This window comes from Lepidochelys kempii, chromosome 6 (assembly GCF_965140265.1).
Source record: "Lepidochelys kempii isolate rLepKem1 chromosome 6, rLepKem1.hap2, whole genome shotgun sequence".
NCBI classification, from domain to species: domain Eukaryota; kingdom Metazoa; phylum Chordata; order Testudines; family Cheloniidae; genus Lepidochelys; species Lepidochelys kempii.
Window position 1 is genome coordinate 116,251,240 of NC_133261.1, and position 17,951 is coordinate 116,269,190.

Sequence of the window (17,951 nt, forward strand, 5' to 3'; positions counted from 1 at the left end):
ATCAGCAACAGCTCACAGACTAAACATGGCAAAGTGAGTCCCTTCCTTTTTCATCCCCCCTAGAGAAGATCTTCCAGTGCAGAATGAATTATTTCTTTAACAATCTACTGCTGAAAACACCTGTTACTAAACCAGCAGCAAAAGGAAGGAGTGTAGGGAAGGCAAATTCCACTCACAGAGGTGAGAGCTTTAGAGTTTGGATCAGGGAACGATGGAGAGAAATTTGAGAACAGCTTTCACATTCCTCTGAATCCATAAAGCTCCTATCAAAAGAAATAAGCACCTACCGTGTTTAAGCAATTTTTATTTAAGTATTTAGAGGGAAACTTCCATATCATAAGTAAAAATACTAGAGTCGAACCTTGTGTACAAAAAAAAGTCACGGCAATGGGCTTTCTGCTGGACCACAGTAGTTTCTCGTGGAAAGGGGAAGTGAGGGTATTTCCAATACACTCTCTTCCAAATTAAAAAAATAAATGCTAATTAACTGCAGTACATTTCATCATTTTTATACAGTCAAGAGAATGAAAACAAAAAGCGATCTAAAAGAATGCAACCTACAAGGGAATAAAGTCATTTGGGCAGTAGAGGCAGAATAAGACTGTTTTTACGAAAGTTACAAAGAAACATGATACAACAACAAAAAAGGGAGTGGGGGAATTTCTCACTAAGATTAAAAACAAAATATATTCACTTGAACACCCTATTACTCAAACACAGAGAAAGTTTCAACCTTCTTGCTTTTTTTCTTATTTACGGGAAACACGTTAAAGTGCTTCTTCAAGAGTCAGAAGGCACCAATGACAGTTGCCTGATACCTTGAATGCACACTGAAGAGTGAGGAAATTGTCTGGCATGATGCAAACAGTAATTGTTTACGTATCTTTATACAACTTCTCTTTAAAAAAAAAGCAGCGACAAGTCATTACTTCAGTGCCATAATTTACTTCTGTTTGGTTGATTCATTCATCAAGATGAATTTCTCCCTTAGACCTCTGTGTGGCTTTTTATACACTGTACAAAGTGGGGCAATTCTGCAGTACAGCATTTTAGATTAGATTGGTAATCAGACTGTTTTCTAAGTTTTGAGCAGCCAATCCTGTTAAATACTCTTAAACATTAGACAAATGGAATAATTAAATGCACTATCTTGAAGGGAATACTCATCTGTGCGATGTAGAAATGGACTAGATTCCACAGAATTCAATTTGATACATAATGTCTTGTAGCAGATGTTATAACAAAATAACTTGCTTTTTGAACTACCTCACTGAGGCCATTAATGCTGTTCCTATAGTTGATTTTCTGGAGTAGGATGACACTTCATTGCTGTCCAAAGTGAGTTTGAACCTTTAACTCTCCAGAGTTTGTTCACTTCGTTGCTTATATTATTGCACTAGCTACTAAAGTCTTTATAGCTTCCTAAATAAATCTAATTGTTCAGAGTGCAGATTCTATATTTAGATAATGACCTGTATGAAATAAATAAAATAAGGGGATTTTTCTGGTCAGAGTTGCTGATATGTTGAATATCTTAATTATTTCTAATGTAAACTGTTTTGGTACGTATTCTTAAAAACCTAGTCATTCAGCATAAAAGGTTGACTTAAACAAATCCATTCTTAAATGTTTTCTTCTCAAAAATGCATCAGAGAATTGTTTTAAATACAGAATCTGTGAGGCTTCCAACAAATTCATGTAAATTGTAGTACAAACATAGTTTGTAATTCCGATAATGTAGACAGTTTTCTAGTGTCCATTGAAGTAAGGTCCTCAAAATGTAGTCTGTTTTGTTTCTGAATGGGAAAAAAGGCAAAACATTAAGCTGTTCCACTGGCTGAATAGGAGAACTGAGGAAAATGAGGTCTTCTCTCATTATCTACACAATCCATACTGTCATCTGCAAAGAGAAAAATAAATTTTACCCACATTGAATAATGCCGCGTATATTTTGATTTTAAACAGAGCGGAGGTTAATGATTTTCATGTCTTGGAACAAATGCATTGTAACTTCCCCCCTAGACCCCAAACTAAAAATATAGCTAAAGATAGTAACAGAAAGGCATCAAACTTAAGACCTGCCTTGACTCTCTATTTAATGTAAGTCACAGAAGAAGTTAATTTTCAGCACAGAGATGTAGCTGTGTTGGTGTCCATTTAACATTGCTGGAAGTTGTATGGCTGAATACATACTCACTGTACTGAATTTTCACCCCTCCGTGTCTAGTAGTACAAAGTGAATGCTAAGTTACCATGGAAATAGAGTATACTTAAATTAAAAAAGCACATTAGCCATTATGCAACAAGTGTTTGTTAATATACACCATGTGTATGTGTATGCATTTCTAAGCTTATGAATATTGGTGGTTGGAAATTTTCCAACGGAATGTTTTTCCGTTGGAAAATGCCAATTCATTGAAAATGAAATGTTTTGAGGAAACTTGTTAATTTGAACATTATTTCATTTGGAAAAGAGCCAGTGCAAAGTGTTCTGACATTTTCAGAATGAAGCATTTTGATTTATTATTTTGAAACAACTTATTAACATTTTTATATCAATTTTTGTAAAATGTCAAAATTAGAATGAAACTTTCTGATCTTGCAAAATTAAACATTTCAACTGACCTGAAATTATTCTTTCTCAGAACTTCATTTTCTAAGATATTTCATATATTTTGTTTTAGTTCCATTTCAGAACAGAAACCAAATTTTGAACTCTCAGAACTCCCCACAACAAAAAATCCAGTTTCTACTCAGTTCTCTTTATGATGTTCTATGCCTGTGAAAGGCACCAGACTGGAAGTCTCTATTTAGCTGTGGAGTGGGTACAGTCATTTACACTTCCCCAAAACACTAGACTGGAGAGACCACCAGTAGGGGCTGAGAGGGCAATTCAGTTTCTATGCCCAGTCAATAGTTTGCTTCTCTGCTGAGGCTACTAATAATGGGGTCGGTTATAGTATTGGTTTTCGAGGTATTTATGAGGATAGGGACTCAGACCGCCAGATCAAATCACATAGCTCACTGAGCAGCCACTAGATAACAACTTTCTGGTACTATCAATTAGAGATGGGCTCAGGGTGCAAAATTCAGTTTCAGATTTCTAAACATCCCAAAGCTGGAGCTGGAAGTTTGGTATGGACCCATCTTTGCCGCCATCCCAGATCTGAATAGGCAAACTAACAGTGAAAAGCTCCATATCAGTTTACTAACACCATGATCAAGTATAATCATACAGTTTAATTACTGTATATGAAGAAACCCAGATGAATCTGAACGGACATTTCTCTGATATTTTCTATAAGGCCAGATAACACTACTGAATATTATCTTGGGGTGGGCCTAAAAAGAAAGAGAAATATTTAGGAAACTTTACCTTGGTCAGGTGGAGTGATTGTAATCATCTGTGCTGTAAATTCTTCGTCAAAATACCTTGTGTCTGTTTCAGATGTAACTTGTGGTTTAAATGGAGGTATAAGCTGAAAGACACAAAAATACTGCAAGCTTATAGTTTATTGAAATACATTCTTTATAGGTTGGCTTTGAATTTCAGCTATAAACCACAGTGACTTTTCCTATACTGCTAATAAAATCATGGCTCGTAGGAAAGAAACGTATACAATACAAAGTATTTAAATGTGCATTTGCTGTTTATAGGATGTGAACGGCTTTGTTTCTAAATCGTGTTTGCAGTAGAAAGAGTTGTGAGCTCTTGATGCTACTTCAAGCAATAAATAAATAGCTGATATTTACAGTTAAGAAATTAATAGTCTGTTTTTTAAAAATAGTATACATACTATAGGCCTTATCACCTCTGCTTTAGGCAGGGGAGAGGGGCAAAAGGAGCAGAAAGCCTGCCTAATTACCCAAAATTGTTCAGAGGCAGAGGAGCTGTACTTCAGTGGCTTTACAGCTCCCTCCTATCCCATGGAAACAACTGGATATAAACTCTGCACTTCTGGAGCTCTGAAGGTTTAAGGGAAACTGGCATGGTCAGTGGAGAGCTTCTTACATTGCATCCTTCTCTGGCTAAACCATGAGTAGCACTAATAAGACCCTACGCTGTGCTGTTAAACTCTCTTGGGTGTGAGGGGTAGAAGTAAGCCCCGTGTAAGCAGGGAGTCCGGCAGCAGGACTGTAGGTAAACAGAGCTGTTTGAATGGGGTGAGGGAGGAGGGAGCGTGGGAAGTAGCACGCCCACCATGCTGGTCTTATGCAGATGCAGCGTTCCAAAGGATTTTGTAATGTGCAGTTCTGGAAGGCAGCATATCTGGTAGACAAACCTTGTTCTGTTTCCCACTACATGATACAGCAGAAACTTGAGTGTGAAGTCACAGTCTGTAGCCCTTCCACAGAGGACATGATGCTGGGCATCAGTTCACCCACCACTGGGGATAAATCTGGCAGTCGTAATAGCAACTACACTACACTAGGCAACACAACAATTGGGGAATGGGATCATGGAAGCATACCGTATCCCACTGAAACTGCAGGGACTACGTTAGCTAAGCAGAACATTAAATCACTCAGGCCTGGTCTACAATTAAAAGACAGATCTACGTAGCTATGGTGCTCAGAGGCATGAAAAATCCACACTGTGAGTGCTGTAGCTATGCTGACCTAGTCCCTGGTGTAGGCACAACAAGGTCAAATAACTTAAGGATGGCCACACTGGATCAGACCAATGGTTCATCTAGCCCAGTATCCTGTCTTCCAACAGTGGCCAATGCCAGGTGCTTCAAAGGGAATGAACAGAACAGGCAATCATCAAATGGTCCATCTTCTGTCGTCCAGTCCCAGCATCTAGCAATCAGAGGCTTAGGACACCCAGAGCATGGGGTTGTATCCCTGACCATCTTGGCTAATAGCCATTGATGGACTTATCCTCCATGAACTTGTCTAATTCTTTTTTGAACCCAGTTATAGTTATGGCCTTCACAACATCCCCTAGCAATGAGTTCCACAGGTTGACTCTGTTATGTGAAGTACTACTTCCTTTTGTTTGTTTTAAACCTGCTGCCTATTAACCTGACCCTAGTTCCTGTGTTACGCAAAAGGGGAAATAACACTTCCTTAGTTGCTACTGCAATACATACAATAAATAATACCATTAGGCCCCTTTAATTTTATTTCAGATTAGATTTAAAATTAAAGACAAAAATATGATCCACAGACACAGAATCTGGTGATACTTCAAAGAAAAATCCTGTGAGGTTTAGAACTAACAATTCAACATTATGGGAAGTGAGAATACAACTGTTTTAAAAATGGCCCTTATTATAAATACCTAATACAGTTACAATATGCAAACAATATACATATTTTAAACCTAAATTTTCAAAACTAACTAATCACTTTGGGTGTCCAATGATACCTTGAAGGAGTCTGAGGATTGGATAAGTGCTCAGCACTTTCAGAAATTCAGGCCCCTTTAAGAGGTCTCAATCATAGAACTGGAAGGGACCTTGAGAGGTCATCTAGTCCAGTCCCCTGCACTCATGACAGGACTAAGTATTATCTAGACCATCCCTGACAGGTGTTTGTCTAACCTGCTCTTCAAAATCTCCAATGATGGAGATTCCACAACCTCCCTAGGCAATTTATTCCAGTGCTTAACCACCCTGACAGGAAGTTTTTCCTAATGTCCAACCTAATGTCCTTTGCTGCAATTTAAGGCCATTGCTTCTTGTCCTATCCTCAGAGGTTAAGAACAACAATTTTTCTCCCTCCTCCTTGTAACAACCTTTTATGTACTTGAAAACTGTTATTAAGTCCCCTCTCAGTCTTCTCTTTTCCAGACTAAACAAACCCAATTTTTTTTTCAATGTTCCCTCATAGGTCATGTTTTCTAGACCTTTAATCATTTTTGTTGCTCTTCTCTGGACTTTCTCCGATTTGTCCACATCCTTCCTGAAATGTGATGCCCAGAACTGAACACAATACTCCAGCTTTTAATAGATCGGCACTATATTTGCCCTTTTCCAGTCATCTGGAATCTCTACCATCTTCCATGACTTTTCAAAGATAATCACTAATGGTTCAGATATCAATGTTAAGTACCCCAAATTATTGGACCCTATTAAAAATGAAGGCTTTGTAGTCTATATGTTATTAGAGGTACATTAGAAGGGAGCTCCATTTCATAAGATAACAATCCTATTTGCAAGTGAGTCCGACCAATCTATTTTTTTGTGAGGATAAACATCCTTTCTCCCTGATACTGAACCCTCAATATTCTGATCATCCATAAGGCAGTTTCTCCATCTAAGCAATAGCTTGGCCCTTTTTGCGTGTTTGTTCTATCCATAACCCATTTAGCTAATGGTGATTTTGGCACATGTGCTGCTCCCCGTCACTCTCTAAATTGTCTGCAGTGCTGAGTCTCAGAATGCGTGAGTGATTAAGGACTCGGGCTCTGCAGCAGAAACCTAAACTCTATGCTAGAGAATGACTGGGAACCACAGAAGGAAACAGAAAACAAGTATAAGATGTGTTTTAGATTATTTTTTACAAAATATTTGTAAAATACAATCTAAGACAGGGTGAGCTGCACCTACAAAACGAGGGAAATATTTTTGCATATGGTCAGATTTGGATTATTGAACTACGAGGGGAAGTGGGAGAATGTAGCAAGGAGTGGTGAGGTTTGTTTTATTAAGTGGATTTATTAAGTGGATTGCAGCCCTCACTGCAATAGCTCAGCAGACTATGGTTGAGAGGTGCCACTTATAGTGTAATGTTGCTGCATGCCAGCATAAGATACGTGGACTTAAGTTGCTTACCTAGCCAAGAGAAACTGGTGAGAAGATGCAATTAAAATATCAATATTTACATGGAGTTTGTGGAAGGATGAAGTACTGCACAGTTAAAATGCAGCCTTCTCCAAGGACAAATGGCAAAGATTTTCAGCAGGGATCTTCTGATAAAGATTTTAAATTTCTGTGACTAGACAAACTCAGCCAAACTCCCTGTTGTTCAAAGCAAGGTCTTGTCTCCCAGAAAATGTCCTTGTTCATACAAAATCTCAATTATGTAAACATATTCAACATTTCCTGATGACACTGGGGAACCATGTCTGTTCCAGAGATTCATGTAGCATATTTCACTCACTATGGGGTGATATTCTATCACTTTCAGAAGCTCCTCCAGGCCACTTAAACCTGTCTCTTTGGCTTTCACAGAGTGGGTATTTCTACAGTAGATAATGTCTTAGATCCAATTTCTGATTTGCCTACTTGCTAGAAATGGGCCAAAGAGGCTGGGTTTTGGTTTTGCAAAGACAATGTCAGAGGTAGTCTTGATCCAGGCACTCTTTTCCCCAAGGCAGCAAAGGTCTGGAGGGACTGGAAAAAAAGACTGAAGTTTTTGGCCCGTCACCACGCACTATAAGCTTCATGAAGATCATATTAAAAACAATATTTTTTACCCTGAACTGTGTAAACTCTGCAGTCAGAATGCTGGCACGCAGAAGTCCAAGACCTGATAAATTCACTGCAGACATTCTGCATGTGGCAGTCTCCTTTGATATCTGGTCTTAAAAGGGATATTGTCAAGGCTAGTAGACCCAAAATCAGACCTTCCAGACAGCTCTTTGTTTCCTGGCAGATGCACAAAAGGCAAATAAATGACTTGCTATCCCTCCAATTTGTTTGGCTGCCTTAGTCTGGGGAGCAGACAGAGTATGGAATATACACAACTCCTATTCTCTCAAGAATTGAGATCCTTGTAAATTTCAGAACTCTGCTTTCTGACAAGAATAGAGCAGGCAGAATGAGAGGCGCCCAGTAAAACATGCATGTGTGATCATGAATTAACATAGTTCTAGGGTTTGTTTTCCACTTGCCCAGCAGAAGAGTTGGAGTTCTGTCGGTTACAACCTTTTCTTTTAGAGGAAATGACAGATTTTCCAGAAGCAGAAGGGCAGAGTTATATTGTAAATATTAAAATGTGTATATAATACAACAGGTTAAAATTTTAGTCTGGCAACCTGGACAGCATCCTTTAAAAGGATCAATATATGCTGAATGATGTATAGGCATTCAAGTGTGAAACATGCAATGCTGAAATATTTCATCAGGATTCAGATGCATCTCTCTCCCTTCTGTGAAATGATATAAAGGGGCAACCATCTTTTCTAATACAAGAGTCTTCTAGTATTAGGAACGTGCATGTCATATTACATTTTGTTTGCTGTATCTTTTGCGTTCTCCAGGGGACTATTCAAAATCTTCATAACTTTATCAGGAATACAAAGAGGGACACATTTCTGCAAGGAGAGAGGGAAGTTTTGGAAGGAGAAGATAGGGTACCCTTTGTACTCCCAATACAATAGGAAAGCCCACAATGTTAATCTCTACTGGTATGATATGGAAACTGCTAACATATTATTACATTAGTTATACCAAAAGCTAAAACCCTGAGCAGATCATACATTTCTATTCATTAATAAGAGACTTTTAGGTTAAAAATAAATTATTATTGATGCCTACTGAGGCCCAAAGGTGGCTTTAGCACTTTCCAAAACCAAGGGAAGATATGACTCTTGCCTCCTAATTAAATTAGCTCTGATATGATGCGGGGAAAACAAGACAGTACGGAGGGCAAAGTGGGATAACATGAATAAAACCACACCGTTACTCAACAATGGCTAGTGCATGGCATGATGAAGTAGTTTCTCTTTTTATCACTAAGTAGATGTCTGAGTTCCATGTGGGTGTCATGACAAAAGTGTGTGTGAGGAGGGACTTGAATGAGTGGAGGGAAACTCTCGGAAGAGGTAATGAGGGCAACGTGGAAGATGGCACTAAGATAATGAAGGAGGAAGTGACTGAGGCCGACATCACTGACAGAATAGTGGTTATGCCAGTCACATGGCAGCTGGTCAGTCTTTCTGACTCTAGGGGCTCTTGTTAGAGAACATGGGGGCAGGGCTTCAGAAAAGAAGGTGACAAACCATGAATTCAGATACTTAAAATTGTCCTTCCCTTCTTTGTCACAAACCCCTTACTAGAACTGGACTAACTTTAAAAAATCCAAGTTTTACTTTGCTGTGTTTATGCTATTTGTCTGATCTAGTCTATTTGCATTATTCAAACAGAGAGAAATGCGAAAAAGCAAAAAACAGTTTCGCTATTATTTCTGATTAGTTTCATGTTCAGAGTCTCAGGCACTGGTTCAATGAGCCAGTTTCTGGGCTTCAAGCATCTTAGGGGTATCACTTGTTAAAGAGAAAACTGTTTCAACTAGAATTAAAACAGAATTCATGGAAACCAGTTTTGTAAAAGCTTGTGTTTACAAAAAACTAATATTTTGAGCCATTTTTGACCTAACAGATTCTCTTTTACTCCTATTATTGATTTAGATATGTTTTCTTTAGCAGGAATTTTTTAGTTAGAAATAAAGAACTATATTGGTGTAAGAACTATGTAACAATTCTGGCTTAGAAAAGCTGACTCAGAAACATAGCAAACCTTTTTTATGAAGTAATCTTCAATAACCAATATAGGGGACCACCTCAAACGTATTCAGTTTCTCCACAAACCCACTTTACATCAGAGGAATTATTATAAGTACCTTTTTCTCATATACGTCTTGCCAAACAATGCCAGAAAAAAATTTGTGTTGCATAATCTCCTTTGCATCATCAGAGCCACCACCTAACCTGTTTTGGGGCAAAAAAAAAAAAAAAAAAAGAACACTTGAGCATATGTAGTTTTCAAATAAGATTATTACTGAGAAGTGAGGAAGTCATGGGTTATATGGTTAAGTAACCAACAGTTTATCAGTTTCGGGTCTGAGAACAAGCCTTTACCTTGATGCATTTGTTTCGTGTACTAAGACTCATGAATACTGTTTGATTGTCCATTTCAGACTTCAACATGCTTTCAAAACCTCTAGTGGAACTATTTTAAAGAGACAAATTATTGATACAGAAAAAGATGCATCTAAAATTTGTGCTTCAAACTATCTGACCTCAAAATGAAGTTCTATTATGTGACTTTAAAAGGGGGCTTCTCTTACTCAACATCTCTGCTCTAATTCATATTTGTTTTAGTGGCAAAAGTAAGTTATTACTTTTAGCATGCAGAGCTTGTGCATCCCTATGGGAGAGTGAGCTGGATTCTAGTCCTTCTTGTGCATTAAGTTTTACTGTGTTCCAATTAGAGGTCCAATCAGTTACACCTGGCAACTAGGAAAAGGGAATGAGGTTTGCTCATGTGTAAATTAAAGCTAAAATCTGAAGATAATGGGAGTTATACCATAGAAATGAAGAAAGGCAGAATTTGACCTGTAGAACACTAATCATTTGTTGGAAGCATAACTTACAGGCCATCAAAAAACTCTCTTTGTGGAAATATTTGATATGATTCATAGATTCCAAGGCCAGAAGGGACCACTATGATCATCTAATTTGACCTCCTATATAATACAGGTCATAGAACTTCCCCAAAATAACTCCTAGATCAGATCTTTTCAAAAAACATCCAATCTTGATTTAAAAATTTCCAGTAATGGGGAATCCACCACGACCCTTGGTAAATTGTTCTCACTGTTAAGAAGCTGTTATGGAAGATAATGAAACACAAACACAGAACCCCATGTTGCCATTTTAGTCAACTTTCAGAGAAGAGCTGAAGCTTAAAAATACATTTTGTAACAAGAGTTGAGTGAGCCCTGACTGAGCTAGCCAGACTTCCTTCTAACTCTGTTACAAGGAGTAGTCACTTCTCAGTGGGCTGGGATATTTTCTTGGAAGCCAAAATGATCTTAACGACCAACAGTGAAAGACACAAGGCTTTAAAAAGAAATGAATTATGCAACCTGATGTAAATGTAAATTATAAGAAGACACTTGGTGCTATAATAACACAAATAATATTATCAAATTGTACACAAACAGTACCCTCCTTCCTGGATTCAGGGAAACACAATGGGTTTTCTATTGATTTAAATTATATCGAGATAGGGCACTTTTATTACGACAGAGTCTTCACACAGACATGACCCAACATAATTACAGGTATAAATTAAAACAATTTAGTTATTTTTGTTCCAGTTAACGTGTAGAGAAGCCCTGAGTCAACAGGAGTTTTAACTTTATTATATGGGTGAAATGCTTTCTCTCAAAGACTGAACCACATTATCCAAACAATACAAAAAGCATGTTCTTCTGGAACAAAACACACACAGAGATCAACAGGCTTCTAGTTCACCTATCACCTTCAGACAGATGAAATTCACAGATATGAAGGCTGGAAGGTACCATTACAACCATTATGATAATCTAGTCTGACATCCTGCATAAGGTGCCCATCACCATAATTTCTGAGCACCTCATGAACTTTAATGTATTTATCCTCCCAAACACCCCTGTGTGGTAGGGAACTATTACCATCCCCATTTTACAGGTGAGAAGCTGAGCCACAGAGTGGCTAAGTGACTTGCCCAATCACACAGGAAATAGGGTAGAGCTGGGAACTGAACTCACGACTCCAAGTCCCCGGCTAGCACCTTACCACTGGGCCACACTTCCTCTTATAACACAAGCCACAACACAATTTCACTCTGCAATTCTTGCAATCCTAACTGGATATAAATAACACTATAAAAGCAATACACCATTAAAAGTTTACAGTGAAATATTACAAAGATTAAATGAGAACCGAGACCTAGAAACTACAGAAAAAACTATAGTCTAAATCAGGGTGGATAAAAATCAATGATTTAAAAAAAAATAAATAAAAAAAATCAGATTTTTTTAATTTAAATTGGATTTTTTTTTATAAAATGCTTTTTGAGGAAAAAACCTATCTAAAGATAGTTTTAATTAAGATACATTATAGCTCAAAGATATCTCATAATGGAATAGGGATTATAAAGTCTAATTCTATAGTATGAGACAATATATTCATGTACTGTTTAAGAAAAGTTTTGTAAATGAGTTCCAATAGTTCATGGATTAGGGACGCAATCTTATGGGGTTCCAGGGGCTTCTGTATAGATTATTTCGGTTAGTCTTTCTATCTACCCAGTGGGACTCAGTGCTCAGTCTAGAAGATACCATCAGAGAGGCTTAGTTTTGCAGTTCTCAAACTGTGGATTTGTGTCTCCAGAGCTAACATGCTTGTTAACAGCAAAAATGTTTTTAAATCAATCAATCAATAAATAATATACAGAGGTGAGAAATAACAGACCTCAACCCTACTGTCCCTCTGCAAATTTGTGTACACAGAGTCAATCACTTACCTCTCTCTAAAAGTGAAAAGTTTCAAAAAGTTCAATGAATAGAAGATTGTTGGGAGCGGAATAGATCTGGACAAGGAGAAGAAGTCTGGAGATAAATGTGAGAAGGGAGGGACAGGCAGTAGAAACAAAAGTGAAACCATTTGAGCAGCATATTCCAGGAGTCTTGAGGTCTTTCTGAGTGTAGCCTTCATTGATCTACTATACCATTCTCTCACTAGAAGGGAAAACCTATAGTGGCAGCAGACCGTAAAAGAGACCCAGTTTGGGAATATTTTAATGAAGCTCCTCTACCTGTGGGTAAGACAGGATGCGTGCAAAATGCAAACAGTGCAACAAAGAAATGCAAGGCCTGGTTGCCCGAATGAAACAACATCATGAGAAGTGTTGCTTCTCAGGAGGAAGCTGCATTGAAGATGATGAAAGGAACATGTCCTAACATGCAGGATCTCCTGGTTGGTAAACTTTTTTATTTCATACTTCTTTCTTAAGGACTGCCTGTCTTCCTTCTGGACTAGTCTTGAATTCTCATGTTTGAGCAAAAAATATAGTTGTTACTCTATTGTACTATCATTTTAGATGCAGTGGTGATAAAAAATAAATGGCTGAAATAGGCTGATCTTCCTTTTACAATAATCATCTCTTGTGGTTCAAAAGAGAAAAATCATCATTAGGAAGGTGCTTAGAAAAAAACCATGAAACATGTGCATTCTCTGAACTTATAAAACTGCATGCAGCCTGGAAGTTATTTTAATGATCTGACTGCAAACATCTGTGCTCCAGAAGTGAAAGACAGCCAGCTATCATTCTGAAGAGAAACCAAGTGCAAATACAGTAATCATTCTGCATACCTAAATCACTGACAGGATTACAATTAGGGCCCTATCAATTTCATGGCTGCGAAAAAAGTGTCACGGACCATGCAACAAGCCCTTCCTCGTGAAATCTGATCTCCGTCTTGCTGCTGGGAGTGCCCCAATCAGGGGGCTCCTAGCTTCGAGTCCCTGCTGGGCTGGGGAAGGACAGGACTTGTCCTTCCCTTGCATGGCAACTCAGTGTGGGGAAAGGGAAGATCAGATCGACTTCCAGGTACCTTTTGGGTTGGGACCCCCAAGGTTACAATACCATAAAATTTCAGATGTAAACATCTGAAAACATGAAACTCCAATTCCTATGTAGTCCCAAATCAGCACTAACTTAAGCCACTTTTCATTACTAGGTCTTAAAGTGTGATCCTTCTGACTTTATGATAAAGACTACATACTCAATACACCTAAGTTTACAGAATCTGCTTCCTTCCGTTCAAATTTCTACCATTCCAACCCTGAAAAGCACTCTACGTATACTGGTTAAACAAATGCATTAAACACACTGAAGTTTAATTTTCACAGACAAGGTGGGTGAGGTAATAATATCTTTTATTGGACCAACTTCTGTTGGTGAGAGGGACAAGTTTTTGAGTTATACAGAGATCTATTTCAGGTCTGGGAAAGATACTGAGAGCATCACAACCAAATACAAGATCAAACAGATAATTAAGCATAAGTAGTTAGAATATGTGAAGGTGAAGTGGTCCATTAATATCCCTATAGTCATAGGACAAAAAGGGGGGTTAATGGGTTACGGATTGTTGTAATAAGCCATAAATTCAGTGTCTTTGTTAAGACCATGATTTTTAGTGTCTAGTAAAATTATGAATTTAAGCTCCCAGGCTCATCTTTTGAAAGTGTTGTGCAGGTTTCCTTTGAGGAAGAGTTAGATACAGAGCGATCGCTTTGTCAAAAATGTTCACTCACAGGTGATATGGTGTTTTTGTCCTTTATCATTTTCCTCTGAGAATTCATTTGCGACTATAGTGATTGTCTAGTTTCACTCACATAGTTGTTATTGGGGCATTTAGTGCACTGGATGAGGTACACCACGTTTTGTAGGATCCATGGATCTTGAAAGATGTGTGTGTGTGTGGGGGGGTGTTGATCATTGTAGCAGTAGAGATAAGTCTCAAGTTTTGCATCTGTTGTTCTATTAGGGTCCAGTGCATCCTGATCTGTGGGGAGCTTCCTGCTGCTGATGAGCTTGGATAGGATGGGGAGTTGTGTGAAGGCCGGAAGAGGGGATTCAGGAAAGATATCTTTCAGAATAGGGTCCACACCAAGTATGGGTTGTAGTTGTTTCATGATACCCCATATTGATTCCAGTGTGGGGTGATAGGTGACAATCAGGAGTGTGCAGTCAGAGGGTTTTTTTTTCTGTATTGAAGCAGGTTCTCTTGGGGTATTTGGGTAGCCCGTGCCATGATGTGATCTACTTCTCTCGTTGAATGTCCTTGTTTGGTGAAGGTAGTTTTAAGTGTGTTAAGGTGTATATCCCTAACTTTCTCCTCAGGGCATATTCTGTGGTATTTGAGTGCCTGGCTGTAGGTAACAGATATCTTGGTGTGTTTGAGGTGGTTACTGTATCTATGAATGTAGGTGTGGTGATCCGTGGGTTTCTTGTACATAGTTGTCTGAAGGGTTCCATTATTGAAGTTGATTGTGGTGTCCAGAAAGTTGATGTTAGTGTGGGAGTGTTCCAGAGACAGTTTAATGGACAGGTGATGGTGGTTGAAGTTGTGGTAGAAATCTATGAGGGAATTGAAGTCATCTGTCCAGAAAATAAAAACATCACCGGTGGTATCTCAAGAATATCATTGGTTTTGGGGTGCATTTGTCTAGAAATTCTTCTTCAAGATGGCCCATGAAGAGGCTGGAATATTGGGGAGCCATCCCAGTACTCAGGGCTGTTCCCATGGTTTGGACAAATTGTTTGTCGTCGAATGTAAAATTGTTATGGGTGAGGATGAAATGGATGAGTTTGGTGATGTGTTTTGGGGGGAAATCTGAGAGTTGACCATTGTCTTGTCGATATTTGAGGCAGGCAGTGATGCAATTATTGTAAGGGATGCTGGTTGATAGGGAAGTGACATCCATGGTGGTAAGGAAGGTGTTCAGAGGGAGGTTGTTAATGTTGCAGAGTTTCTGGAGGAAGTCAGTTGTGTCCTGAAGGAAGCTGTCCCTTGTGTCCTGAGTGGTTAGGATGGTTTCTGAGTTCTAATATTCCTTCAGTAAGAATGCTGTGGCTAGATGATGGGTCTACTGGGGTTCCCTTGTTTGTGTATCTTGGGAAGAATAGAGAAGCTCCATGGAGTGGTGTCACAGGGAGGATTCCTGTGAGTCTCTCCCACCTTAGATACAGACCACACTCACTCCAGGTCACCTTCACCACCACCATGCTTTATGATAGTGTTCATTCAGGATGCTGACTGTCATACTATTTACATATATACAAGTCCCAGTCACTTCCCTTCTTACTTCTGGGGTAAAAGGGAATGGTACTAGCAGCAACCAGATCTTCTTTCTTTGAGGCTGTGTCAGCCCCCTTCCCCTTTCCAGGGCTTCCTTCCTCTCTATTTATATGCTCCCAGCTGCTGGGGTTGCTTCTCCTAAATAGCCATTCAGCTGTGGCCCTACTTGTTATCTGGTCTTCCACTTAGATTCCAGTTAAATTTGTGGGGATTTGAGTGACAGGTTACTGAGTCAACTCCTGACTCAGAACCCCTGTCACAGGTGGGCTCATGGGGGATGAGTTTGTAGAGTTTTTCTTACCATTGTTTGAGGAAGGATTTGAGGATATCCTTATGTTCCTGGGTAAATTGTGGTATGGGGTCTTCTTCGAGTTCTTTATAGTAGGTGGTGTCAGAGAGTTGTTGGTTGACCTCATTCATGTAGTCATCACGGCTGAGGACTACGATGGCACCTCCTTTGCTGGTCTGATCACTATCTAGTGGTTAGATTTCAGGGAGTGCATAGCTGTCTTCTTGGCAGTGGAGATTGTGTTGGATGTGTTCTTTGTTAAGGATTTCACAGTTAATTTTCATGTGAAACAATGTAATGATCAAGGGTGTGGGTTAGTCTGCTCTGTGCTGGTCAGATTATTCTTTTTTCTTATGGTGGTCAGATTATTCTTTTTCTTATCACTGTGGACATGGGGTGATTGTTGGTAGGGACGTGATAACTGTGAGTGGTTTCGGAATTGTTGAAAGAATTCTTTGAGGCAGAGTCAGCAAAAGAATTCTTCTAGTCCTCCGCATGTTAGTATGGTATCAGGTTCTGTGGTAGTTTAACCACTTGGTTTTGTCTTCAGTTCTGACAATTATGGTCTGGTCAGAACTAAGCCTATATAAACATTCAGTGAGAGACCATCACCATTCCAAATTGGCTTCTCCCCCATTTGCAGAGCTCTGTGAACATGCAGCATTTTGTGTGAAATTTTTACAATGGTAAAGTTTCCATCAAAACTAGAAATGACTTTTTAAAAAAAAAAAAAAAATGTGTTTTTGAAAGTTTTAAAACGAACGTTTCATGGTGCATTTCAGATTTCCAGCTGGGATTGGTTATATGGGCACCAGGAACTGTTTATTGCATGGTTCCACAATTGGCTCAGCATGGTCCAAGGGCTCAGGAGGATCAGCTCAGCAGTGGGAGTGGCTGCAGGTTGCCAGAGGGAAAAATTACTTCTTTGAATAAGGACCTGAGCCTGGAGACTTCTCTCTAGCAGCCATGCACAAGGACTTAGGGTTTGCATCTACCTTGTCTCCCCATGAGCAGTATTAGCCACAAGAACAGACTCTGTGCTGTTCCCTTCTGTATGGCAGAGCCACTTATTAAATATTATTTTGAGTTGGAAGGGCAATGATCTATTGCACATGCATCTATGAGGGTGAAAATACAACTTGTCATCTACGTTCAGATATCTAAGATGTACTGACAATATAACATGATTCCAAGTTTTTGCTTTCAACATTAGCTTCTCTTCCCAGCTTCTTTGTAAGATAAGTAGGTTGGATGCAGAAGCAGTGGATTGTGGGAAATTTCAAAAGGCCACCCAAGCATTGTAGACCAGTAGCAGGACGACTATTTAACTAATTCATCTTGTCCATGCTCATGCTGGTGCTAAACTGGTTCAGACTGAAATGGTTTAGACTAAACCAGTTCATACACCTGCTTACAGCCTCTACTCTGTCTAGATCTGCTGAAGCACTGTGTGCAGATGGGAAGTGCTTTACAAGCAGTATGCAGGGCTTAAAGGAGTTCTTAGGTCACATTTCTCTAGGTGAAGACAAAGCTTTAGTAGTTGTGACATGCATGTAATGAAACAAAATGATAAAATTCACCATCTGTCTTGCGTGTTTGTGATACTCTAATGTAGAGAGGAGGAAATGGCAGACTGCCTCTCTTGGGGCTTTAACTGTGGATTTTCACACTTTCAAAGGTTTGGTTTCAGAGTAACAGCCGTGTTAGTCTGTATTCACAAAAAGAAAAGGAGTGAAGTGAGCTGTAGCTCACGAAAGCTCATGCTCAAATAAATTGGTTAGTCTCTAAGGTGCCACAAGTACTCCTTTTCTTTTTTCAAAGGTTTGGATTTCTTGTAAGGTCAGGTTCAAGCACTCAAACCACTGGCATGTGCCTGCAGCCTTAACAACATACTTTGCAAGGGAGTAACAGTACTAGAAACAATGAGATGCAGGAGCACTTTGTGTTGCTAAAAGGAGTAATTTTTGGTTTTAGATTAATAGATTCATAGATATTAAAGGTCAGAAGGGACCATTATGATCGTCTAGTCTGACCTCCTGCACAACACAGGCCACAGAATCTCACCCACCCACTCCTA

The 17,951-nt window shown here is 39.0% G+C and overlaps 1 protein-coding gene across 5 annotated transcripts in view; it reads right to left on the minus strand.

Moving 5' to 3' along the window:
* Window positions 1-929: 929 nt before the first annotated feature.
* AKT1 (AKT serine/threonine kinase 1) overlaps window positions 930-17,951 on the minus strand; it is a 115,411-nt gene continuing 98,389 nt past the window's right edge. For 3 of the 5 annotated variants that reach the window (XM_073349805.1, XM_073349806.1, XM_073349810.1), the window contains 3 exons: window positions 9,574-9,661; window positions 3,377-3,479; window positions 930-1,900 (listed from right to left, as the gene is read on the minus strand). In XM_073349805.1, coding sequence (XP_073205906.1) covers window positions 1,821-1,900; window positions 3,377-3,479; window positions 9,574-9,661 — 271 coding nt within the window. In that variant the 3' untranslated portion in view covers window positions 930-1,820. Of the gene's footprint in view, window positions 1,901-3,376; window positions 3,480-9,573; window positions 9,662-17,951 lie in introns of those variants that run through there. The other 2 variants (XM_073349807.1, XM_073349811.1) reach the window with 2 other exon arrangements.